Raw genomic sequence first — 23,972 nt, 5'->3', positions numbered from 1 at the left:
ATACATATGTAGGCGGCGAGGGATCTATAAGGGCTTTGCTCCTGCAATGACTCCCCATTTGCTCAGTAAAATCAGAAACAAAGTCATTTGCTAAACAGGGCAGTTAGGAGAAGCCTGTGTATCGTGGTGGGAGGCCGTGCTTCAAAACTGTGTGATCTGTCCTTTCGGCTTTAGGCTCGGAGGAGGCTACGGTGCAACTTTCTTTGGTTGTCCTGGATCCGGGTTCATCTGACATCAGCCACCTCCACCATGCCGCCCAAGTTTGACCCCAACGAGATCAAAGTCGTGTACCTGAGATGGACCGGAGGCGAGGTGGGCGCCACATCTGCCTTGGCCCCCAAAATCGGTCCTTTGGGTCTGTCTCCAAAAAAGGTTGGTGATGACATTGCCAAGGCTACTGGTGACTGGAAAGGTCTGAGGATTACAGTGAAACTGAGCATCCAGAACAGACAGGCCCAGATTGAAGTGGTGCCCTCTGCCTCTGCCCTGATCATCCAAGCCCTCAAGGAGCCACCAAGAGACAGGAAGAAGCAGAACATTAAACACAGTGGAAACATCATTTTTGATGAAATTGTCAACATTGCCAGGCAGATATGGCACCTGTCCTTAGCCAGAGAGCTTTCTGGAACTATTAAGGAGATCCTGGGTATTGCACAGTCTGTGGGCTGCAATGTGGATGGCCGCCACCCTCATGACATCATAGATGACATCAACAGTGGTGCTGTGGAATGCCCAGCTAGTTCAGCAACGAGAAAATATTTCAATAAAAGACTATCTGACGGCCAAAACCAAAAACAAATCTGTGTGATCGTTTCCACATGGCCCACCTTTGCCTAAGAGCAGAAGGGAAACAGGGTAGCATGGATGCTAGGCTGAGGTTCTGTGAACATAGCAGAACAGAAAGACATGACAACATAACAGAGAATCCAACTGACAGGATTAAGAGGGGGAGACACAGGTACTTGAGTATTCCACATTGTAAGGACACGTGCATTTCATGATGCAGCAAGGGATTTGCACACGAATGTTGTTCACAACTTAGCATGTGCGTACTGCATTGGGCTGTTCTTTTCTACATTGTCCCCACTCCCCCAGATCCAAATTTGTAGGAGTACAAGGTTGACACAAGCAGGCACCAAATTCACTGAGTGCTTCACGAGGTACGTCCAGAGACTGAAGAGAAAGAAGACGAGAGGAGGTGGGGAAGCAGGCATCAGCTCAACAAATCTTAATTTAAAATGATGGATGCCTGTACGCCCAGCCCTCCCTGGAACACCTGCTACCTGGGTGAAGAGATGCGTTTTCTTAAGCTCTAGTCCACTTCTCCAGACTGCCAGCTCTTTGAGCAAAACACAACTTCCAAGAGTCAATTCCGTGTCTCTTCCATGAAACTGTGTTAGTAGTGACAACACAAATCTTAGTAATTGCTAAACAGAGGTAGTGCAACACACCATCTAAGGGGGAGGTAAGACTGAACAAAAACTGGGCACTTCAAAGTGGATATGGATAAAATTTGAGGTACTAAGAGTAAAATATTACACAAGAATAACAAGTTGCCAACTACATTCAGCCTATCTCAAAGACGATCAACATCAAAGAACCTCCCTATGGAGTTGGCTTCAAATGTGGCAAACTGGGCAAAGTATCCTCATTCCTGCCAGACAGAATTCTGCCTAAAAGAGGGTAAGCTTAGATGGAGGCAGAGTTGACTCTGCTAAGACAGGGTAAGCAAGTCCTCAACAGTTCCTGCCTATCAAATGCCTGGGCGAGAAGGCCAAAGACGATGCCCTAACGTTATAGCGTTGGCTGACTGTTCAGGCAGTAAACTGTCTCAGTCATTTTTTTTCATTCTGGAAGCTGCTAACCTGCACTTCTGGTTCACTCAGGCACTTAACTTTTATTCCTTGTCAAGTCTCCGAAGGAGCTGAAGACCAGATAGTTTAGTCTTACAATCAAGTTTAGATGGTTAGGGATAAGATCTTTTTAGATCAAGATAGATGATCTAAGTTAATAGAGATGAGATACAAATATTGACTTTCTTTCAGAAACTTGAACCCAACGAAGTAGGAAGGATGGTTGCCTTGCGCTTGACAAATGCAAATGGCCAAATCACTCTGCATGTAACATTCATATCATGATTGTCTTGTGGTTCTCCCTGCTCTATGTAGTTTGTCTTACTTATGTGTAGAAATATAAATGCCTATGTTAAAAAGATAAATAACTTTTTAAAAAAGTTGCCAACTAAGGGCACACTTCACATTGAAGCTATTATTCGGGAATGATCCCAGTATGTGAGTAGGGTCGGGCAGCAGCAGATTGCTGCAGGAGCACTGCTACTTCAAGGCTAGTGTGATGGGTAAATGATAGAATATTATCACAGGGTATGATTTGCATGGCTTGGTTTTGTGTACTGGGGTGAGGAACCCTGAAGCTAGAGCATCTAATTGGTGATCTACAGGGACAGTTTGACGTTTCTATTGTGGCCAGCTAGCTAGAGAAACTGAGGAAGGCTTAGCTAAGTGTGCCACAGGCTTCTTGAGAGTGCCCTCCAAGGTGGGGTGACGAAGTTGTGGGGAAGAAGAAACATTCAAATATTTCACTACAAGTAATTTTACTTCTAACACTGACATCAATATTTACTTATAAATTTCTCATGTTATAAAAGAATCATTCCTAAATCTAGAATGTGAGGGAAAAAATATAGATACCGGCAAGCAGGAGACAATGTCAATACTACTTAAGTGTTTGCTTCTGACCTTTCGAAATGATCAAGACCATCAGAGGGATGATATCAAAGCCTCAAATGCAACTGTGTGTTGATGTGTATGTATGGGCACATGTGCATGCTGTGGACAACTGTGGAAGTGAGGGACATCTTCAGGCACCGGTCCTCACCTCCTAGGTGGCCCGTGATCAAGTTTTCCTTCTATACTAAAAATCTACCGTGCTAATGGGATAAATCCTAGTTAATGGTGTATTTAGTTTTTAAGTTTTAAAAATACTTATGCTATGTAGAACAAAGAAAAGCTCCAGTGACACGTTCTAGAAGACACCGTCCTTCTGGGGACATAGGGTCTGCCTTTAACTTGGCACTGTGTCTAGTTTAATTGTACAAAATGAGCCTTTATGAAGAGCTACAGATCCATCTAGAAGAGAGTCCTGGATCAAAAACCAGGAAAACTGGGTTTTTCTTTTCTTTCTTTCTGACCAGGAACTTGTTTAACAAGCCTTGGCTGTCCTGGACTCACTCTGTAGACCAGGCTGGCCTTGAACTCAGAGATCCGCCTGCCTCTGCCTCCCAGTTCTGGGACTAAAGGACTGCAATTAGCACGCCCCACCCACCCTTAAAGTACATTATGGGCTAATTGCAAAACAAAATGAAGGTGAATACTGTTATTTTCATCCTCAGTCACCATCTGTAGGTATCTGGAACGAAACCTGAGAAAATAACTGTTCTTTAAAAAGAAGGCATCTAAGGACTGATAGCAGCAAGCGTTGAACTGCAGAACACTGATGCCAGCAACACTTACATGGGAACACAGTAAGTTTATCATAAATGCCAGAGTCTAATTTAAAAAAAAAAAAAAAAAGCCTCTCACAGTAACTCGAAATTATCCAGTCATTTATTTTTATTTTTGTTATATACCAGAGATATAATGAACATATTAAAAAAGAAAAACTGGTTTTATACTAACATGTTTTTATTGTGTTTGTTTCTGGACTCCTCCATTCAGAAAGCAGGAGCCACCTTCTCATTAAGCTGTGGCTCCTTTTGCTTGTCTAGCTTTAATCTGCATAGTAATTAAATCATTCAAAGCTTCACACCTACTTTGCAAAGTAGGCTATATCTCATGTGCTAGTAACAACTACTTCCTCTATGCAAGTATCAGAACATATTTTTTTTTTAATTTTCATTTTCTATTTTTGGGTATACCTTAGAAAAGTAAAAATCACATATAAACTATCAACTATTATATTTTTAAAGTCAAGATAACTGATCACCAAAGTGTCTAATTTCTACAATGACTAATTTTTAAAACTTAAAATTACTACCCATGTAAATTTAAAGCTGCACTGTACCATGCCTATTTATGGGCGGCAACAACATAAAGGATAAAAGGAGTGTATAGAACATGAAAGTATAAATGGCCCGGCTCCATTAATACGAAGAGTCTGCACTGACTGCAAATGCAGATTTGCGTTGTTTCTAAGTGTGACAAGACGCCTCAAAGCAGGCCAGATGTCCAGGCTGAGGCAGATGTGCTGGACTAGAGCTTACTTCAGCTCACGATGATCACTAGGTAGAACTGCTGACACAAAACACTCAAGTGCCAGAAATGAAGCATCATAAATGGAAAGGCAGTCTAACAGTGCACACTGCTGTAACCTAAGTTCATATTCATAAGCACAAAGTGTTAACATGTCACATAAGATAACTCAACATCTTTAGTTTTCAAAGAAATATACTTTAAAGAATAAAAGCACATCAGTCTGCACTAACAAGCCATACTCATGCTAAATGAAGTTTACTTATAACAGCTGAAGGTCACGAGGCCAAGTGTATAGAGCTATCTTCAGAGAGCTTGGAATGTAGCATGCTTAGTTCAGCTTAGATATCATCAATGTCTTCTTCACTGTCTCCAATATCATCAAACTGGATTCCATCATCATCCACACCACCAAAGGTGTCCGTCTCGTTGATTTTAGCATGTTCTGGAAGTTCTCCATACGCCTTCAGACTTCTCGCTTCGTCTGCATTATACTTTAAGATTACATCCGCTTTGTTATCTTGATAGTCTCGCAGACCAATCAATATAATGTCCGAGGTATTTATCCAAACCTTTTTTCTCAGCTTGCCTCTGATGTGGCACAACCTCCTGACCCCATCGAAACACATTGCTTCCAAGCGTCCGTTCCCCAGCATTTTGACCACCTGCGCATACTCTTGCCCATCCTCTTTAAACACCAGCTCTCTTTTCTCAGACTCATTCTCATTTTTACCCCTGCGCCGGTTTTTGCCTCCTTTGCCTTTATTCTTTGGCATGGTGGTACCACAGGAGACTGTTGATGGGACTTGGATGCGACTCTTTTCCAAGAGCTACTACTTGATGGGCAGCAGGAAACACCTAACAGTGTTAGCTCTGAAGCAACTGTGCAGCTACTGGACTTTCTGATATCGAAGATCCACAGGCAGCAAACAATGTTCCAGAGTCCTGGCTTCTGCTGGCTGAAAAAAACAAAAATACTTTTAGCAATCAGGAGACACAATAAATAACGAAATCTGAAACTATATGAACTCTCATCAGAATACAAGACATGAGCTTACAAGCACAAAAGACCGTCAATAGAAGGTGCACCCAGAGGCTGATAATCTCTTGGTCACCAGTCACACACTTGTCCAGGAAGACTGGCAGAGCACACAGCACAGGACTCCTGCTTCTGTGCCTAGCCTCCAGCTCCAGCAGTTCCTCCTTGCTGACACTGTCACTTCAAACTGCCTCTTGAGTAGTCAGAGCTGCACTGATGTCTGCACTCGAACAGCTGTGGTCTGGGGTCCTACAGGCCTGCACCTGCTCCTGCAGTAGCTCTCTGCCTTCAAGACAGCACTTCTACACCCTGAGCATAGCAGACTCTTGAACCGTTTTTTTAACAAAAAGTTTGCAACCCACTCATATACATTGAGGCACAGGGTGGGATTTGGGAATTAATATTAGTAATTAAGGCTGGAATAAAAGAACCTATAATTGCTAGTGATCAGCTATCAAGCAAATCTAGATTTCTTACATCAAATAAAACTAATGTGGGCTTATCGGTTTATTATACTCAATAAATCTGCCTCCTCAGTGTTAGGCATGCTGGGGATGAAGCTCAAGGGCTCATGCACACACAGCAAGCACTTCACCAGCTCCCCAGCCTCCTCCTTTCTCAGTTCTTTCAGAAACTTAACTGGTTCAAGTTTTATTCTCCATACTGATTTCAAACCGATCTAACAACATTTATCAAAACAGAATTATCTGAAACATAATCCTTCCAATAAACTACAGTACCATTCCTTTTTTTTTTTTTTTAAGATTTATTTATTTATTATTATGTCTACAGAGCTCTGCCTGCATATACATCTGCAGGCCAGAAGAGGGTATCAGATTACACTATAGATGGTGTGAGCGATTGCGTGGTTGCTGGGAATTGAACTCATGACCTCTGGGAGAACAGTCAGTGCTCTTACCCGTTAAGCCATCTCTCCAGCCCCCGTACCATTCCTTTTTAAAAGTATGTTTCTTGACTAATTTGCCCCCATGTCATACTATTTGAATGTAGCTTTACGGTGTATCTTGAAATGTGTAGTACATGTCCTCAGAGTCATGTTTTTCTTCTATGAGATTGATTTGGCTAGTTCAGACTTCTGCATCACTACACGCATTTTAAAGTCAGCGCGCCAATTTCCACAATGAGAAAACCTACCAGAATATTGACTAGAATTATATGCCATCCATAGACAAATCTGACTGTGAATCTTCTGTCATTTGCTTTTAAAAATTCCAAACAAGCAAGCTTTCTGCTTTCTTTTTGTAGTTTACAATTTTTGAAGAACATATTGTACGTTATCAATCCCAGGAATTTATTAAGCTTTACTTTATAGCCTACTACATTTTTGCAAATATCAATTTGATTATTACTAGAAGAACTTAGCTGCTCATTTACGATACATATCACAATGTATAAAATAGCCTCCTAGAAGCATGCTTTCTTAGAACTGTGCTCAATATGCTATTCCACTTTAAGCAATTCACCTGTTTTATGGAGATAGCACACATGTAAGACTAGTGAAATCTGGGTGTGATGTCATTGGCCCTTCCTTTGCTTATAAAGTATGCCTCCACTCTGTGATTCGGGTCAATATCCTTTAAGTGTCCTTACAATTAAGACAAGCAACCACATGGATTTGAGGGTTAACTAGTGGTCTAATCCCTGCAAGCCTATAGTTAGAGCCTAAGCACAGTGCTCAGCCACACTGTTCTGTTAAGTCTTCAAGCACTGAAATACATGTATAGGCATGGTTGTCCACATCAAGCCTGGCGACCTGACCTCTCCTTTTCTCTACTTATGTTCTCTAGGGTACCATCAGCATAACTCACAGGAGGCAATATTCTAAGAAGCACCATCATTGTAGCAATCAAGTTCTACTGCTACTTGATTTCCTAATACCTTGTCATTCCAGGGATGGTTGAGCAACAGTGCCCATTTCCCCCTGTAGTCTTCAAATATTGCACAACACAATCTAGGGTCTGATACTAATTCAAAGATTCTGCTGTGATTTCTGGGACAAGTCACAGTATCAAATCGTCGTGCCAATCAGGGGCTCACTGGGGAACAGATGGTATAGACAAGTTGGGTAACATGTAAAGAAGGATCATTTATAAACATCCAAAAGCAAAGTATGCCACAAAGAATAGTGGCAGTTATATGTTAGCAATCTGTTGTTTCTTTCTGGTCATATTATATCAACCTATCGTGTTTTATTTCTTTCAGTAAATGTTAAGTGTTAAAAAAAAAAAAAAAGAATAACGACTATACACAAGAGTTTCATACTTAGTGAAAGGAACAGTAACTGCTACAAGATTAAATTAGACACTCAGGCAAGAAATCCTGACACCACGCTGACATCTCTATTGGCTTGGCACAACTACTATAGCTATTAGGCTTCATTCCAGCCTCCCAGTTCTGCGTTCTCTGTGGATTTATGTCGCTGGATTATCCTAATACCAGTCACTTGTTGCCTATATAAGTTGAAAGGTGTGACGTACTAAACTTTACTACTCTTTGGAGTCCCCGTCCCCAGCTGTTTAGGATCTCGCACATTTTTTGCCTACCATTATGGCCCACTTATCACTTTCTACAAAGGTAATTGAAATCTTGGTAGAAAACGCATTTAATCTACAGCTCATGATTTAAACTTTTTCATATTTATATACACGATGGGTTTCCAGGCCCTACAAATGAAGCTGTATCTCACATTATTTACATTATTTGTAGTTCATGGTGAGTCCATGAAAAAGGTATTAATAAAATGACTTAGTATCACATTGTCAGAAAGTGACTACAACAGAAAAGCAACTTTGGTATGTTCTTTGCCAATTTTTGTTTTCATGTCATCATGCTATCTTTAATTAAAAAAAAGAAAAAAACCCATTTTGGTAATGTAGTGTTTTCTTAGATATTCTCTTCACTTGAGGTCTACCTTTACATTATGAAAACTTCTCACTCTGTCAAACTGTGTGTGCCTTGGGGCAGAAATGTTTGTTTCTTATTCCTGTGACAGCTGAATAGAGAGTTGCGTTTTAACTTTGACCCTTAGCAGTCAGAGCATTTGCTTGTGCAGTTCAGCCCCAACTACTGTGGAGGAACCTAAGGGGCAAAGAACAGAGTCTTACTCAATTTATGAAACTGATGGCCCTAGTCATTCTCCCCCAGGGCCCAAGAGTCAAGCAAACAAAACTTGAGAAAACAAGGACATCATACTGTTCAGCAATACAGAGGGGCCAGTAAACAGCAAAAGAGGCCTGACCTAACTATTGGTCAAAGACACACAAATGTATTAAGAGATTCTTCTTTCTACCTATACAAATGGCCTGAGTACCATGCAGTGTGAGCTGGGGAGACTGGCATGCTTGATCAGCTCTGCTGGAAATGAGCTTGGAGGGTATGAAGAAGCAAAATGGGAGCATGCTTAGACACCACAGCTCTGCATTTGTGTAGGTAATGTTGAGTCATCTCCATGGGCCTCTCCTGCAGATGGCCAAATCTGCAAGATCCTGGCTGCCCTTTCCTGAGGCTCTGTCTCAGTTGTTTTCTGAGAACTAAGGTGTCACCTTTTTTTGTTTGTTTGTTTTTCAAGACAGGGTTTCTCTATGTAGCCTTGGCTGTCCTGGACTCATTTGATAGACCTTGAACTCAAGAAGAGACCCACCTACCTTCGCCTTCTTCAGCTTAAAGGCTTGTGTCACTCTGCCCAGCTCTAAAGTGTCATCTTGCTTTAGATGGAAAGCAGGCTTACTTCCAGCTTCAGTAAAAGCAGTGGGTTGCCCAAAGGCAGCGGGCAGCCCACCTTAACTGTAACACTAACCCACTTGGCACAGCAGCCATCCAAGACATTCTGACCACTGTGGGAACTGATGGCAAGACAATTCCACAAAACCATGTGAGGTTCACACTACCTACTGTGAATGAGCAACAAAGTCTTTGGGGAAAAATACTAACAGCCCAAACTTCTAGAAATAACTAAGACCAACTATCTGCTGATTTCAATGCAGCTTGTTTTCCAAGACATATGGAACTTTAAATAAAAAGACAATCAATTATACGTGATTGTCAGCTACTACTGATATATTTTTGCTGATGACTTTAAAAAAAATAGATTGGTCTTATTTCCATATTTGTATACCTCTATTAATCTTACTGCAGCCAGAATGTTCTTTTTAACAACAGAACTCTAATTAGGTCCTTTAGTGGTTCAAGTTCTTTGATGGCTCTCTACAACTCTCTAGAAGCAGCTGTTAATGTTTTTTTATCCATTACCTGATCACACTTCATTCTCCCTTTTGTTATTGCAGTGTTTTTATCAAGTTGTGCTCAAGTGTTTCAGTTGGGTAAATCTCAGAAAGCAGAATACAGGCTCTGCCTGGCTACTACTGATAAGTGAACAGCACCACCTGGTGGCCACAAGACAGTTGGGACAGTAAGAGTTTCTGAAAACCTTCTATTTCCATTTTGTTACACAAAGCCTTCCAAATGTGGGTTTAAAATGACCTAAAATAAGCCGGGCGGTGGTGGGGCACGCCTTTAATCCCTGAGTTCGAGGCCAGCCTGGTCTACAAAGCGAGTCCAGGATAGTCAAGGCTACACAGAGAAACCCTGTCTCAAAAAAAAAAAAAAAAAACAAAACAAAGAAAAAAGACCTAAAATATCAGGCTCATAACCCAAATCTTAACTCTGCCATCCTGAGGAACTTCTACAGAGATGAACAACATGGTCTGACTACTATACCTTCTGATGACGTAATTGCCCGCTAATGATGAAATTCCTGGCTTCTGACCTTTTCCTTTGACACTGTGATCTGTATGACTAAAGAGCAAGGTTTCCTTGTGGCTTTGTTCTCTATTGAGAATCAAGTACGTTGCCACACTCACACACCAAATGCTGATCTCAAGTTTATTGAAAGGAAACTACAACCTGTAGTAGTTAAGAATTCAGACCTCAAGCGCCTGCCTGTTATGGCGGTGTGTGCCTGTGTCTCTCTCTAGCTCCTAAGCCAGAAATTACGGCTCAGTTGGCGATGTGCACGCTGCACAAACATAAGGACCCTACACCCCAAACCCACAAAAAACCCAGGGTGGGTGGCCTGTACCTGTGCTCCCAGAGCTAGGGAGGCAGAGGCAGGGGAAACCCTAGAGCTTGCTAGCCAGCCAATCGAGCACCTGTGAGATCCTAGATAACACGTCACAATAGACCGAAGTGGGGAGCAATAGAGAGGCATCTGCCAGCAACTGTTGTCCACATTTCTGCCTGAGTGATAAATACCGGATCCATTTGACATTTTCTTATATATGAGCTAGATGACAAGTTTTTACTGGAGAACAATCCATTAAACCCCTGAAATGTGTTCATGTGTTTTATATCCTATAACAAATAACTGCAAACTCAGTGGCTTAAAAATAGAAACTTATTCTGACAGCTGAAATGACTGTCTTAGCTCACTCTGGAGGCTGTAGACCCTCGTGACTAAGGACAAGCTTTGCTATTCCTTGGCTTGTTCACATATCACTCCAATCTCTGTGTGGACTCTCTCTTCGGGAGATCCTTAATTTAACTACAGTTGCAAAAATTCTACTTCCAAATAAAATGCTATTCACAGGGATGGGAATGAGGTCTCGAAAAGTGTCTGAAGGGATACAATTCAACCCACTACACATAGGCAATATATTTAAAAATTAAGTGTAACTACAGGTAAAGAAAAACCGAGGTCCTGGCATGGTAGCACAGACCTTTAATCCCAAACAATGAAGGTAAAATTTGTAGAAGGAAGCACCATGCTTGAAAGTGATGTCTGAGTGGCAGAAAAAGTCAGAGAAAGGTTTGACAGAACAGGACACACCCAACTCTCACAGTAGAGAGGGGAAAGGGAAGCTACTTAAGAGAGTAGCACAGAGAATACCTGAGAAAAGAGGCAGTTTTACCAGGAGAGTTTTACAGAGAGGTTGAAGAGATTTAAAACAAACAAACTAGACATAGTTGAAGACAAAATAAGCCAAAGAATAAGGAGCCAGAAGAGTAGAACATACTGCCAAAGTCAGTATGAGGCCAAGTAGAGCGATTCAGTTAGAAGTCAAAAGAAGCCAGTTTGAATGTTCAGTTAGAAGTCAAAAGAAGCCAGTTTGAATCGGCTTGAAGAGGAGTTTTGAACTAACCAGACAGAATTCAGAAAAAGCTAGAAAGGGTGAGCTTAATCAGCAGTAAGTCTCAAAGGCTGAAAACATTCTAGGCCTAGATTAGATTGTACAGAACCTAGAAGATTCCAGGACTACCCCAGGTTAGCAGATGGAGGCAATAAACCCCAAGACAATTAAATCAGGCAAATAAAAGTTACTTTTACAATGCTTTATTTTTATAAATCTAGACACATAGAAAACTCTGAGTGCTCACCTTGTTCAATCTGCTATGCTCTTTTAGTTGAAATACACCATGAAAACAAAACCTATCCTTGAACTACAAACCCACTGAGAACTTTTCAGAAGCCTCTGGGGGTCTTCAGAAGACATTCTGAGAACTGCTGCTCCAAAGTAAATACATTAAAGTGCACATATAGAGTATAGCATAAAATTATGAAAAGCAAAACTTCCAGGCCACATGTATCACACAATTATACGTTAGGCTTATCCCAAAGCAGTGTTTACATCTCCACCAGCAATGCAGTTTCCAGCATTGTTATACTGTGACATTTTTGCCTGTTTGGTGATATTTGTTTTATTACTTTTATTTTTGAGACTATAATTACATCATTTCCCCCTCCTTAATGCACTGAGATTTTAAAAAAGGTTTTATTATTTATTATATTATGCATACAGTGGTCTGCTTGCATGTGTTATTGCAGGCCAGAAGAGGGCAGCAGATTACATTATAGAAGGTCATGAGTCATCATCATATGGTTGCTGGAATTTGAACTCAGGACCACCGGAAGAGCAGTCAGTGCTCTTGACCTCTGAGTCATCTTTCCAGCCCTACACTGAGATTTTAATCTGTCCTTCTGTCCTATTTGTACTGTCATCTTATGAATATCGATGGTGGTGTCAGCTGGGTGTGGTCGTCCACACCTTTAATCCCTGCACTCAGGAGGCAAAGGCAAGCCTGGTCTACAAAGTGAGTCCAGGACAACCAAGACTGCCATACAATGAAACTCTGTCTTGGAAAAAAAAAAAAAAAAAAAAAAAAAAAAAAGACGGTGGTGTCCCCCTACAGGGCTAAAAATTCAGCCTTGGGCATTAGACAAGCCTTACCAACTCCGAGGTTGCTTTTAAAGGAGCACTATAAAGCCAGGCATGGTGACACAAGCCTGGAATCCCAGCACTCCGGGAGGCAGAGACAGGCCAGATCTGAGTTTGAGGCCAGGTTTCAAGAAACCCTGTCTAAAAAAACCAAAACAAACAAAAAACAACGGGAGTGGTGGCTCACGCCTTTAATCCCAGAACTCGGGAGGCAGAGGCAGACGGATCTCTGAATTCCAGGCCAGCCTGGTCTACCAAAATAAGTTCAGGACAGCCAAGGCTAGACAGAGAAACCTTGTCTCGAAAAAACCAAAACAACAACAAAACACACACAAATAAGTAAATAAAAATAATAAAAAATAAAAAGAGCACTATTGCCCGGTGATGGCCGGCCTTTAGTCCCTGTACTCAGGAGGCAGAGGCAGCTGGATCTGTGAGTTTCAGGCCAGCCAGAAACTCTGTCTCCAGCACCCCTTCCCCCAAATGCCCAGCATGGAAGTGCTCGCCTTTAAGCCCGGCACTCCAGGGAGGCAGAGGCAGGCTGATCTCTGTAAATTTGAGGCAAGCTCGGTCTACAAAGAGTCCAGGACAGCCAGGGTTAGAGAAACCCTGTCTCGAAACCACCTCCTCCTCCACCACCACCACCACCAAAAGCTCTATTACTATCCAACATCACAGTTAGAAAACAGAACATATTATAACTGTCACATTCAGATTTATTTTCACTTACCAACAAAATAATACTTCTGTTTCTGGCCTGGTTCTCAGGAAGGCGTAGACTCCGCAGTCTGCAAGGAATGAAAAGACTGTGACTTCAGACCTCCTTTCCTTTTAAGACAGAAGCTTAGGTGCCCCAGGCTACAGAGTAGACTTCCGGCTCTTCTTTCCTACACCCCACCCAGCCCTCAGGGCTCTTGCCTTAGTCCTACAGGCCTGTAGTTTCCTTCTCATAAAACCCCTCTTTAATCCTCAGCAGCCTAGAGCCCACCCCTGGCTTTTTCTTAAATAACAAAATAACAACACCAACACCAACAAAAAAACCCAAACACACAAACAAAAACCACCTGATTCCTGTTACACACAATTACGAATGCCCTAAAAGAAAGTAAGTTTTGCTGTTGTCGGAGCCTTAACTTGCTAATTATTAAAATAGACACAGTATCACTTATTGTTTGAAGGGAGGAAGTGGCTGGTTAAGGGGCACTCAAGAGATGTTTGTTTTTATTCAACCCAAAGTTATCTAGTGCCTACCACGTGCCAGCCAGTCTTCTAGATGCCTTTTCCAGATAACTCACGCATGACCTGTGTTTATTTCCGTTTATCAGCACTATTTAGACGAAGGCAGAGTTTTAACATCCAGGCAAAGGTCAGCAGGCCAGAAGGGATTAGCTGAGAATACGCGCTTTTCGCCTAAGCCGCCTCCTCTACGATATTATCTGTGAGAAAAACTCCTGCGAACTAGAAAGCTCTCTCCCACCGGTGATTAGTTCCCCATCGCCCCCAAAATGAGCTCTTCAGAGTCCCTCGGAGCGTCCCAAACTCGGTACTCACAGTGACAAAATGCAGCGGAACCCCTTTACTCCAGGCAGCCGGGCGAGCAGCAAGACCACGCGCCCTTCCTAGGCAACGGCCGGCCACGCCCCTTCCCCTGGAGTTCCGGTACGGGCCCCGCCCCTCGTCCAAGGAGGCCGCCCACTCAGCGCGGAGGCCTCACGCGCTTCCACGTACTCAGTCCAACGCCTCACTCCCCCATCCCCCCGCCCCGCACCCCCGGGATATCACATCCGGGTCGCTGGAGCCTGCCCGGCCTCGCCCCTTCCGCTCAGGCTCTCGCTGTACTTCCGGTCAACGAGGCCTCTTCCTCCCGCTGGCCTGCTGGGTCTACCCCTCGGCCCTCAGGTCTATCCTGTAGCGGCGCGGATACCTTAGTGCGCCTCTCCGGAAGTCCGCGCTAGCTCCTGGAAGCACGCTTCGCGGAGGCTCGCCGGCCGGTGGGGGCTGGGTCCGCCGCGCGCGTCGAGGCACTGCTGCTCCGTTGAGGCCGCCGCGCTGCCGGGATGCCGCGGCCGGGGTCGGCGCCGCGCTGGGAGGCCGCCGCGGGCCGTTGGGGCGGCCCGCTGCTTGCGCTGCTGCTGCTCCTGCTGCTGCCGGGCCCGAGCGGCGCCTCCGAGATTACCTTCGAGCTGCCCGACAATGCCAAGCAGTGCTTCTACGAGGACATCACTCAGGGCACCAAATGCACCCTGGAGTTCCAGGTACCGCGGGCCCCAGCCTCTGGTTGGCTAGCTTAAGAGTCACCTCGGAAGCTGATGCAGGGCATTCGGCTTTGGTTTTCTTCGGGGCTTCTAGAAGGAACTATTTGTGAGTTCCAGAAAGGCTTCCTGTGGCTCTAACATTTCTCTGGTGCCATTCATTGGATTTAAGCCCTATTCAATAACTTTTTAAAAATGATTTCTTTTTTAAAAGCTGCCCCTGCGCGCAGGTGCTCAGTGTCAGCTTTCTGCTCCTATAATTCGCAACTCCAATTTAATCGGATTTGATACAACTCATGATCGTTTCGGGTCCTTTTGGGGGGGCCGGGGTTGGGTTTAGGTTTTTTTGTCTTTGTATGACACTGAGACTATTCGTTGCTTCAAGTCGTGATTGGAAGTGTAAAAGATTGTGATAAATAAGACGCCCCTTCTCCGTTTTGGGGCAATGTAAATCAAGAATTTTATTCATCCGTGTGATTTCTTAAGTAGTCTTAAGCGGCCTATCGTTTTTTGTTAATAGGCTCTTTAACATTCCAGCAACTCCTGAATGCTACGTGGCTCACAGTCACCTGTAACTGGAGCTATAGGGAGATCTAATACCTCTGGCCTCTGCAGGCATCAGCAACTCACATGCACATACCCTCTCCCAGACACACCCACACACATAATTGAAAATAATAATAACTTTTTTTTTAAAGAAGCGACAATAGCTTAGACTAAGTTAGTATTAGTGGGTAAGGAGACAAATGGAAAGTAAAAATCAACAGGGCTTGGTAGTAATTTGTATATGATGAGGGAGGGGAAAGGAGTCTAAGAATATACCTGTGTATCAATTCTCAACATATATAATCACAAAGGAATTATAAGATCCAAGTCAGAATATCCTTTATTTAAATTTAATACACATTTCCTCACTTTTTATATTTGTAGATAACAGTGCCTGGTACTATAACAGGTTTTTTTTTTTTTTTTTAAAAACTGTATGTAAGCCAGAGATGGTGGCACACACCTTTAGTCCCAGCACTCTGGGAGGCAGAGGCAGGCTAATCTCTGAGTTTGAGGACAACCTGGTCTACAAAGAGAGTTAAAGGACAGCTAGGGCTATTACACAGAGAAACCCTGTCTCGAACCACCCATCCTCCCAAAAAACTGTACGTATACAACATGCCAAATATTTAACATGTTAGTTAGTTCTCAAGAAAACTGATGAAATAGAGAAGCGTTTTTATTTGTTTTGATTGGTGAAACATAATCCAAGCTGGATTTTGATCCATACTTAAAGTAATAGAAATGATAGTCTCAAGATGAACTCTTTATTGTCCTACCTCCTTAATTAAGGCCTAGAGAAGATACACCGTGTAAGCACAGCACTAAAAGTTCACACAGGCAGAATGCTGGCAGGGAAGCCAGGGACCGTTGGGGAAACTCAGTGGCGCATCTGGTGTTTGAGCTCACATGGAAGGATAGATAATTAAGGTTTGGTCTGCGGTATGGCAGAGGGAGAAAGGGCCCATTGGACAGTTAAGATTGTGAGAGTTCAACAGGTCTGACAGTAGCTTGAGCTCTTATGCTAAAGTTTGAGCAGCTGACATTGGAGTACTAAGAATAGTGTTGCTTTGTGGCTGTGGAGGCTGACAGTTTCAGGACCAGTTTGTCTTTTTGTTTGTTTTTGTAACAGCAAAATTTGTACTAGGTCTCATTGATCCCCTACAACCCAATTCCTGCCCCAGAGCTCTGCTCTTAAATTTAGTTACTTACAGCTGTATAACTAGAAGACAAGCCACACAAAACTCAGTTCTGGATTCCCTGCCTTCAAGGTCTTGGTTGCACACTTGACTGGTCCAGATTTGAGATAAAGAATTATTTGGCCCAGACTTCAAAAGGGGAAAGCAAAGAAGGCCCATACCTGATCTCTCCAGATCTCCGGCCTTTGGCAACAATGCTTTGTATTACATTTTCTTGTAATAAACTAGACTTATAAACATTGTAATTTTTGGCCCTGTGAGAGCTTCTGAAGTCTGAAACTTAGTGATTTAGAGCGATAACAGTGATGAGCAGGGAGTTGCTGAATCTTAGAGGTGACATGAGGGACTGCCATGCTGGTAATGGCAGATCTGGACCTTTGATAAGTGATAGTGAGGTTTTTGGTTTTGTTTTTGTTTTAATTAAAAGATGAAAAAAAGATAGGATACCCCCTACCCCACAAGAAATTTCAGGCTGTAGAGTGCTGCAGCTGCCATCTCTACACTGAAATTGCAGGGAAGATTACTGCTAAATGTGGTATGGTGCCCAGGATGACACAGCCCCTGCTACCAGGTTGGGGAGCCCCAGGTTAGAAGAGATGAGGTTTGGGAATTTTTAGGCATTTGGGAGTGTAGTATATAATGGATTCGTAATGGAAGACTTAGGGCGATCAAGAGGTACCGTTGACTAAAATAAGATTGCATGTTTTAAAATTGGATGGAATCAATGTGGCTGGTCCTTGATTCCAGTTTGTTTTATTGAAAGGGTTGTGGTCAGGGATCTAGCTATATTGGAATGGAGGCATTTTCCTCTTGGAAGAAAAAGCATTTACTTTGAGAGAGCATTTCTATTTGTACTTAAACATATGTGTGTAATCATTTGTACACACATACAGCTCTCTAAGTGCAAAATTATATCTCATGTAATTGTTGAAATGATCTTATAATTCCATTAGTTATCATCTCACGTGACAAAGGTCATTAAGAGTAATAGAAAAATTTTTTGAAGTCTGAACTTTGACCTCTCTGTTTTGCTAATGTACAACGTCAACTATGCTAACCAAGAGAATTAAAGCCTGAAAATAGCAACCTGTGCCCATCCACTCTTGTGGTTAGAGATTGCCAGAATTGTGTCTCTCCCCATCTTCTTCTGAAGTTAAGAGCTCTCTCTACCAGTGTAGTTGTCTGAATGGTTGATGGAAATAAGTTTCCTCTCTGCTGGTGGGAGAGAATCTCTTCACTTTGTGTAAAGCTTTAATTGAACTGAAGTCTCAACTCTTGTTTTACCTACTTGTGAAAGTCACAATCTGTGAAATTGTGATTGGAAGACCTCTGCATATAGACTTATTGTCCTTATAGCAAGAAACTTGGTTAATTTTGAAAATGCGTTAGTTGCAGTGATCTCTCTTTAACCCTCTTACAGGTGATTACTGGTGGTCACTATGACGTAGATTGTCGACTGGAAGACCCTGACGGTAAAGTGTTGTACAAGGAGATGAAGAAACAGTATGATAGTTTCACCTTCACAGCCTCCAAAAATGGGACATACAAATTTTGTTTCAGCAATGAGTTCTCTACTTTTACACACAAAACAGTGTATTTCGATTTTCAAGTTGGAGAAGACCCACCTTTGTTTCCAAGTGAGAACCGAGTCAGTGCCCTTACCCAGGTAAATAAAAAGAAGAGCATTGATTAAAAGAAGGAGGGCACATAATTTAATGTTATGTATTCACTCCTAGGTGAATATTGAATTTTGGTGCTATTTAAAAATCTAAATTCTTGCAGATTAGACATTTGGCAGAGAACTTGAGACTTCTATGATGAAACCTGGTGTTAAAAGATTTTATGAGTGCCAGGTGTGGTGGCATACGCCTTTAATCCCAGCACTCGGAGGCAGAGGCAGGTGGATCACTATGTGTTTGATGCCAGCCTGGTCTATAAAGCGAGTCCAGGACACCCTGTCTCGAAAAACAAAAAAACAAAACAAAAAAAGATTTTATGACCCTCCTAAGTATAATCGCATTGCCATAGTTGCCAGTCACAGCTAGCTTTTCATTGCTGGACAGAGAGCTCAAGATGATTGACTTAGCAGGAGGAAAGGGATGCTGGCAAACCCTTCAGGGTCATGCCCCCAATGACTTAACTCCCTTCCAGTAGACTTGGTCACCTAAAGATCCTGTCTCCTCCTATCAGTGCTGTAGACTAGTGGCCAGTGCTTTAGCATATGGCCTTTTGGGACACTGAGGATTCATACCAAGGCAGCAACTAAGTTAAACATTAGTTGTAAAGAAAAATAGAAAGGCTAAGTGGTTCCAGTGATTTTTCTTTCAGCATGAAAAAATGTTCTGCTGCATCATAGAGTGGCTTTAAATAGGGATGGAGACGTGATGGCTCAGCAATTAAGAGCACTTGCTAGGCTATAGAGGACCCAAGTTTGGCTCCCAAAACCCAAACAGTGGCTCACAACCATCAGTAACTCTGCTTCTTCAGGACCTAATGCCCTCTTTCGGCCTTAGGGCAAAAAGCGTCATAGTGGGTATACACACATGCAGAAAAAACTCATACATGTAAGAAGAAAAAAAATCTTTAAGAGAAAAAGAGGCTAGAGAGATGGCTCAGAGATTAAGGGTACTGACTCCTTGCTCTTCCAGATGTCTTGAGTTCAATTCCAGCAACCACATGAAGGCTCACAACCATCTATCTATATTGTGATCTGATGCCCTTTTCTGGCCTGCAGATGTAAGTGTAGGCAGAGCACTGTATACATAATAATAAATCAATACATTAAAAAAAAAAAAAAAGAGGCCGTGTGGTGGTGGCGCACATCTTTAATCTCAGCACTTGGGAGGCAGAGGCAGGTGGATCTCTGTGAGTTCGAGACCAGCCTTGTCTACAGATTGAGTCCAGAACAGTCAAGGCTACACAGAGAAACCCTGTCTCAAAAATACAAACAAACAAAAAAAAGAGTTGCTCTAAATCATTAGAAAATTAGAAATAAGTATAAAACAATATAAGCCATGCATTAATAAACATTGATGTGGGACTCACTGTATTGTTCTTTGAATATATATATATGAAAGTTGTCGCTTTAAGAATTTAAAAATAAACCTATATCTCAAAAATGATAGGAATAAATTTAATTTAATTTCGATAATCTCTAGTGCAGCAGTTGTTAACTTATGCTCGTTGGCATAGTCCGAGGAGTTCTTATACACCAATTGCTTACCTTGCCTATGAGAAGGTCATGTTCTATAGTCCGAGCTCACCACATAGTCCAGGCTTGTTTATTTAAGCCTGAATGCTCTTGCCAAAACTTCCCCATTACTCACAGGCAAACACACCTGGCAGTAAAATTTCATTAAACAGGATATTTCCTAATATCTGTATACCTTAATTACAGAATAATTTAAAAAGTAGATATCTTTTAAATATTTCTTTTCAGTTTGTTTTTTTGTTTTTTTTTTTAGACAGGATTTCCTCTGTGTAGCCTTGGCTGTCCTGGACTCACCACCATGCCCGGTCCCTATTTTTCTTAAGTTTCAGATAGTTTTGATTAGGTGTTGGGGTCTTGTGCCATATTTGGTTTGTTTTTGTAGTATGTTGGTTTTGACCTGTGCTCCCATTATTGGTGAACTTACTGTCCCACTATTGTATTCTTCTAGTTCTTAAGAACTTCTTTTGAAATTTAGTAGTTACTGACCCTACCTAATAAAAATGCTCCCTTTTGTTAGCTTTGTATCTCGTCTACTGCCTTAGTAGTGCCATGACTGTGGTACCCTGGCTTGGAGAAAACAGAGACCTGTATCAGTAGTTGTCCCAGGGCAGCTGGTGTGAGTGAGTCCAGTTCGCTATAGCAGCATTAAAACAGGGAGAAGTTGAGGTAGAAGTTGCAGAAGAATGTGCTAGGTATAGAGCTATGGACGTGTTAAACTGACTGGAAATATTTCCCTTTAGATGGAATCTGCCTGTGTTTCCATTCATGAAGCTCTGAAGTCCGTCATCGACTATCAGACTCATTTCCGGTTGCGAGAGGCCCAAGGCCGAAGCCGAGCAGAGGATCTAAATACAAGAGTGGCCTATTGGTCGGTGGGAGAAGCCCTCATTCTTTTGGTGGTCAGCATAGGGCAGGTGTTTCTTCTGAAAAGCTTTTTCTCAGATAAAAGAACCACCACAACTCGTGTTGGATCATAACTCCGCTTTCAGATGCACCATTGCCACTGTAACATTACTGTCCTCTAATTTTAGGTAATGAAGAACTTAACATGGCGACGTTCTAAATCCCCACTCATACTTGTTCGGAGAGATGTACAGTTCACATCCCCATGGGGAGAGGACACCTTTTTTTATTTCTAAGGGTGGAAAACTTTGGACCTTAATGCAGCTATTCATATGAAATATCTAACACCAATGATGTACTTTTTCTTGGTTTATATCTACTCTTCATACACTAAACTTTGGTATTCTGATTCCTTTTAACCATTTAAAAGTACTTTTAGTAGGTGGTTGATACTTTTAAGAAATCTTAGATTTAATGTCTGTGTGTATTGCAGAGGAAGAAAACTGCCTTTTAATTGTTTATAGTGAATAAAGCTGTGTTTTTAAGAAAACCAAATGTGATTAACTGTAGCCAGGCCCTATTCTGCACTGCTTAATTTTATGGAGGAAAATATCTACCATAGAACTTTTAGTTAATATTGATACAATTTTCATTGATGTATTATGATATAATTTATTCCTTGCTAGTTTGGAAAATGTATAGGTTTTTTGGTTTGTTTGGTTTTTTTTTTGTCTCATTCTATGGTTTATAACTAGCTATGTTGTTTGTTTAGAAATGTTACCATCACATAGCAAATGGCATAAAAGACTTAAAGATCAGACTATTGTAACTGTTAGGATAAAGTATAACCCAATATGGTAAATGAATAGAAACATTCTTAGTGAGTTGTCTGTCATTGCATTTCTAGGGCTCTTATAAAGAAGAGGGTCTGAGTCAGCTGAGTGCTCTGATGAGCTAGTTCTTGTTCAAGTCATTCCCAGCTTACATCAATAGTTGTGACCTGGTATCACATAAGTGCCATACGTTTTATCCTCATGATGTGATTCACTGAGAAGTTAGGTTTTATCTCTTCATTTTTGTCTTGTTTCTGCAGTCTCTACTTAGCAGCTCTACAGTTGAAATGTAGAATGATGTGATTGTTTCCTGTTTAAAGATCTTTAGAATTGGTCTGTATTGTTTGTGTCTTGTACCTTGTGTGGATTAAGCTCATTAAAATGAGATTTTGATCCATTTCAAAATAGAAGAGCACACATAATGATGGAAATTGTATAGGTAAGCAGGCTTTTCTGCTGTTTTAAAAAAGAAAAATGCAGCAGTTGCTTCTCAGCCATGCCTCTCTTCACCACAGGTGATGAGAGCTAAATGAGTCTCATGACACCATAGGATAGTGACTGACTAGTAGTTCTAGTCACTTAACCGTCACTGACTGCAAGTTAACACTCACTACTAAGCCATCTTAAAACTAACACACACACACACACACACACACACACACACACACACACACACACGAGCAAAATGAATTCAGGTGTCTTGCTTACTAACCTCAGATGTAACAGTGCATAAGGTATAAACACGTCTTCGGCCCTTTAGGATTCTTAAAGGCCAGATCACTACTCCCTAAATAACAAACAGATTAAGAAGAGAAGTTTGAAGATACTGCAGATTTGGCCATTGGAATTCTGGTATTAAAATTCTATCTACTTAGCTGTGAATGTTTTAAGCACCAATGTTAATGGGATTGCTGAGCATGGTACATGTAAAACTCCATGTCTGGTTTCCGGTGGACTCTTCAGATACTTTTAACTATAACTAAGTGGAGTCAGGTATAGATTTTGCCAGATTTGGCATAAGTAATGCCCTCATTTAATCTGTACCTCTCAAAAAGTCATGATAGTAAACTATTACTATAAATCATTTTTAATGAAACTGAGTCAAATTTGAGATAAGCAGTTACCCATTGTCAGAAATAGTCTGAATTTAGTCTCCTCTCCCAGTAGCTTACTAAATCTTGACAGTTCTCTGTTCAGCTGGTGTGATATATATATATATGGAAACACATACCCATGCATAAATGCTATGTGATATTCTTTTCCTCCTATGACAGGATTCATAGTTTGTCTTTTTTCTGTAATTCTTAGTAAGCTGTTGCAGGAGTTTGAATTCCCCAAATATTTTTGTTTATGGTCATACGACTTAATACATATTTGAATATCATAATTGTATATATTTTTAAAGTAGAGTAAATAATGGAAAGCAGCTTGATACATGAGTTTATACTCAAATTTCAGCTGTGTAAAGAGATGTTTTAAGGTATTGTTTTGCTAATAATCTAAACATTGTTTTATTCTATTAAAAAACAACAACAACCATAGTTTGTGGCTCACAACTTTTCCTCTGGGCTCAATAATCACCTTTGAAAATACAGTGGACTGAAAAGCAATTTATTGAAAGGTTTCATTTATATCTCTGTACTATCCATTTTTTTGTTGTTGTTTCAATTTCTAAATGTAACATTTATGGTTAAATAGGATAAAGCTGACTATGACTTGTTTTCAAAAATGAGACAAATTAATATATAAATAAGTCAAAGGATTTTTCTTTACTTTTGAAAAAGAATTTTCTCTAAATTAAAGATGGTTCCACAGGATTGCACCAATCAGTTCCATGTAAAATAAAATAATAATGATAAAAAACCAGAAAACTGACTTCATTTGTTTCTATCAGGATTTAATTCTTTCTGAAACTCCTTAGAAAATACACATTTCTACTACTGTGTTAGACTGGGTGGTGTTAGTAATGTGTTAAGTGGTTTCAGAGGAGAAAAAAGACAGAGATTAGCCAGTTGTATCATGGTAGTTCACGCTTTTAATCCCAGCACTGGGAAGCAGAGACAGGCAGATCTCTGTGAGGCTAGTCTAGTCTACAGAGTGAGTTCCAAGATAGCCAGAGCTACACAGAGAAACCCTGTCTCAAAAAAAACAAAGAGAAATTTGCAGCTCATAACAATAGTGTTTATTTTTCATTTCATAAAGATATATGAGGAGAAACTGACCAGAACAGTGTAAAGAAGAGGCAAACCACTGCCTCATTTGTTATCTTTATAGTCTTTAATGAAAATGTTGACAGATGACACCATTAGTTGCTCTAAAAGGTTCCTAATTTTTAAGTCAGTTAACTTAGATTGTTTAAAACCTGTAGGGTTTACTCACCTCCCCGCCACATAAAGCAGTCAGAAGAGACAGTCTGGTTCCTGGCAGAACTCTGCAGAAAGGGAAATAACAACGTACAGACTGGCATTTATTGAATATTTACTCTGAGCTGTGTTATTCTCAAGTATTATATATCCTTTACAATTGCCGTATGAACTAGGAGTTTTGTT

At 41.3% G+C, this 23,972-nt stretch overlaps 3 protein-coding genes and 1 long non-coding RNA gene across 4 annotated transcripts; 2 read left to right on the top strand and 2 right to left on the bottom strand.

The window, feature by feature from the left end:
* Nucleotides 1–228: 228 nt before the first annotated feature.
* On the top strand, nucleotides 229–837 carry LOC127204252 (60S ribosomal protein L12-like). Its single transcript, XM_051163208.1, has one exon. It carries the CDS (start codon nucleotides 250–252, stop codon nucleotides 835–837), a length of 588 nt encoding a protein of 195 aa, XP_051019165.1. The 5' UTR covers nucleotides 229–249.
* A 3,696-nt stretch (nucleotides 838–4,533) lies between these two features.
* Nucleotides 4,534–5,110, bottom strand: LOC127204461 (eukaryotic translation initiation factor 1A-like). The gene has a single exon (XM_051163473.1). It carries the CDS (start codon nucleotides 5,042–5,044, stop codon nucleotides 4,610–4,612), a length of 435 nt encoding a protein of 144 aa, XP_051019430.1. The 5' UTR covers nucleotides 5,045–5,110; the 3' UTR covers nucleotides 4,534–4,609.
* A 29-nt stretch (nucleotides 5,111–5,139) lies between these two features.
* On the bottom strand, nucleotides 5,140–14,253 carry LOC127204462 (uncharacterized). Its single transcript, XR_007832471.1, has 3 exons — nucleotides 14,091–14,253; nucleotides 13,270–13,327; nucleotides 5,140–5,227 (listed from the first exon to the last, which is right to left on the bottom strand). It is a non-coding gene; the product is annotated as an uncharacterized LOC127204462 (long non-coding RNA).
* Nucleotides 14,254–14,356: 103 nt separating this feature from the next.
* On the top strand, nucleotides 14,357–21,526 carry Tmed7 (transmembrane p24 trafficking protein 7). Its single transcript, XM_051163035.1, has 3 exons — nucleotides 14,357–14,794; nucleotides 17,957–18,202; nucleotides 20,488–21,526. The coding sequence occupies exons 1-3, from the start codon at nucleotides 14,597–14,599 to the stop codon at nucleotides 20,722–20,724; spliced, it is 681 nt and encodes a 226-aa protein (XP_051018992.1). The 5' UTR covers nucleotides 14,357–14,596; the 3' UTR covers nucleotides 20,725–21,526.
* The last annotated feature ends 2,446 nt before the right edge of the window (nucleotides 21,527–23,972 follow it).

Source organism: Acomys russatus, chromosome 20 (genome assembly GCF_903995435.1).
Source record: "Acomys russatus chromosome 20, mAcoRus1.1, whole genome shotgun sequence".
Lineage (NCBI taxonomy): Eukaryota > Metazoa > Chordata > Mammalia > Rodentia > Muridae > Acomys > Acomys russatus.
The sequence above is the reverse complement of the archived record's forward strand: the minus strand, read 5'-3'. Positions and strand labels throughout refer to the sequence as shown.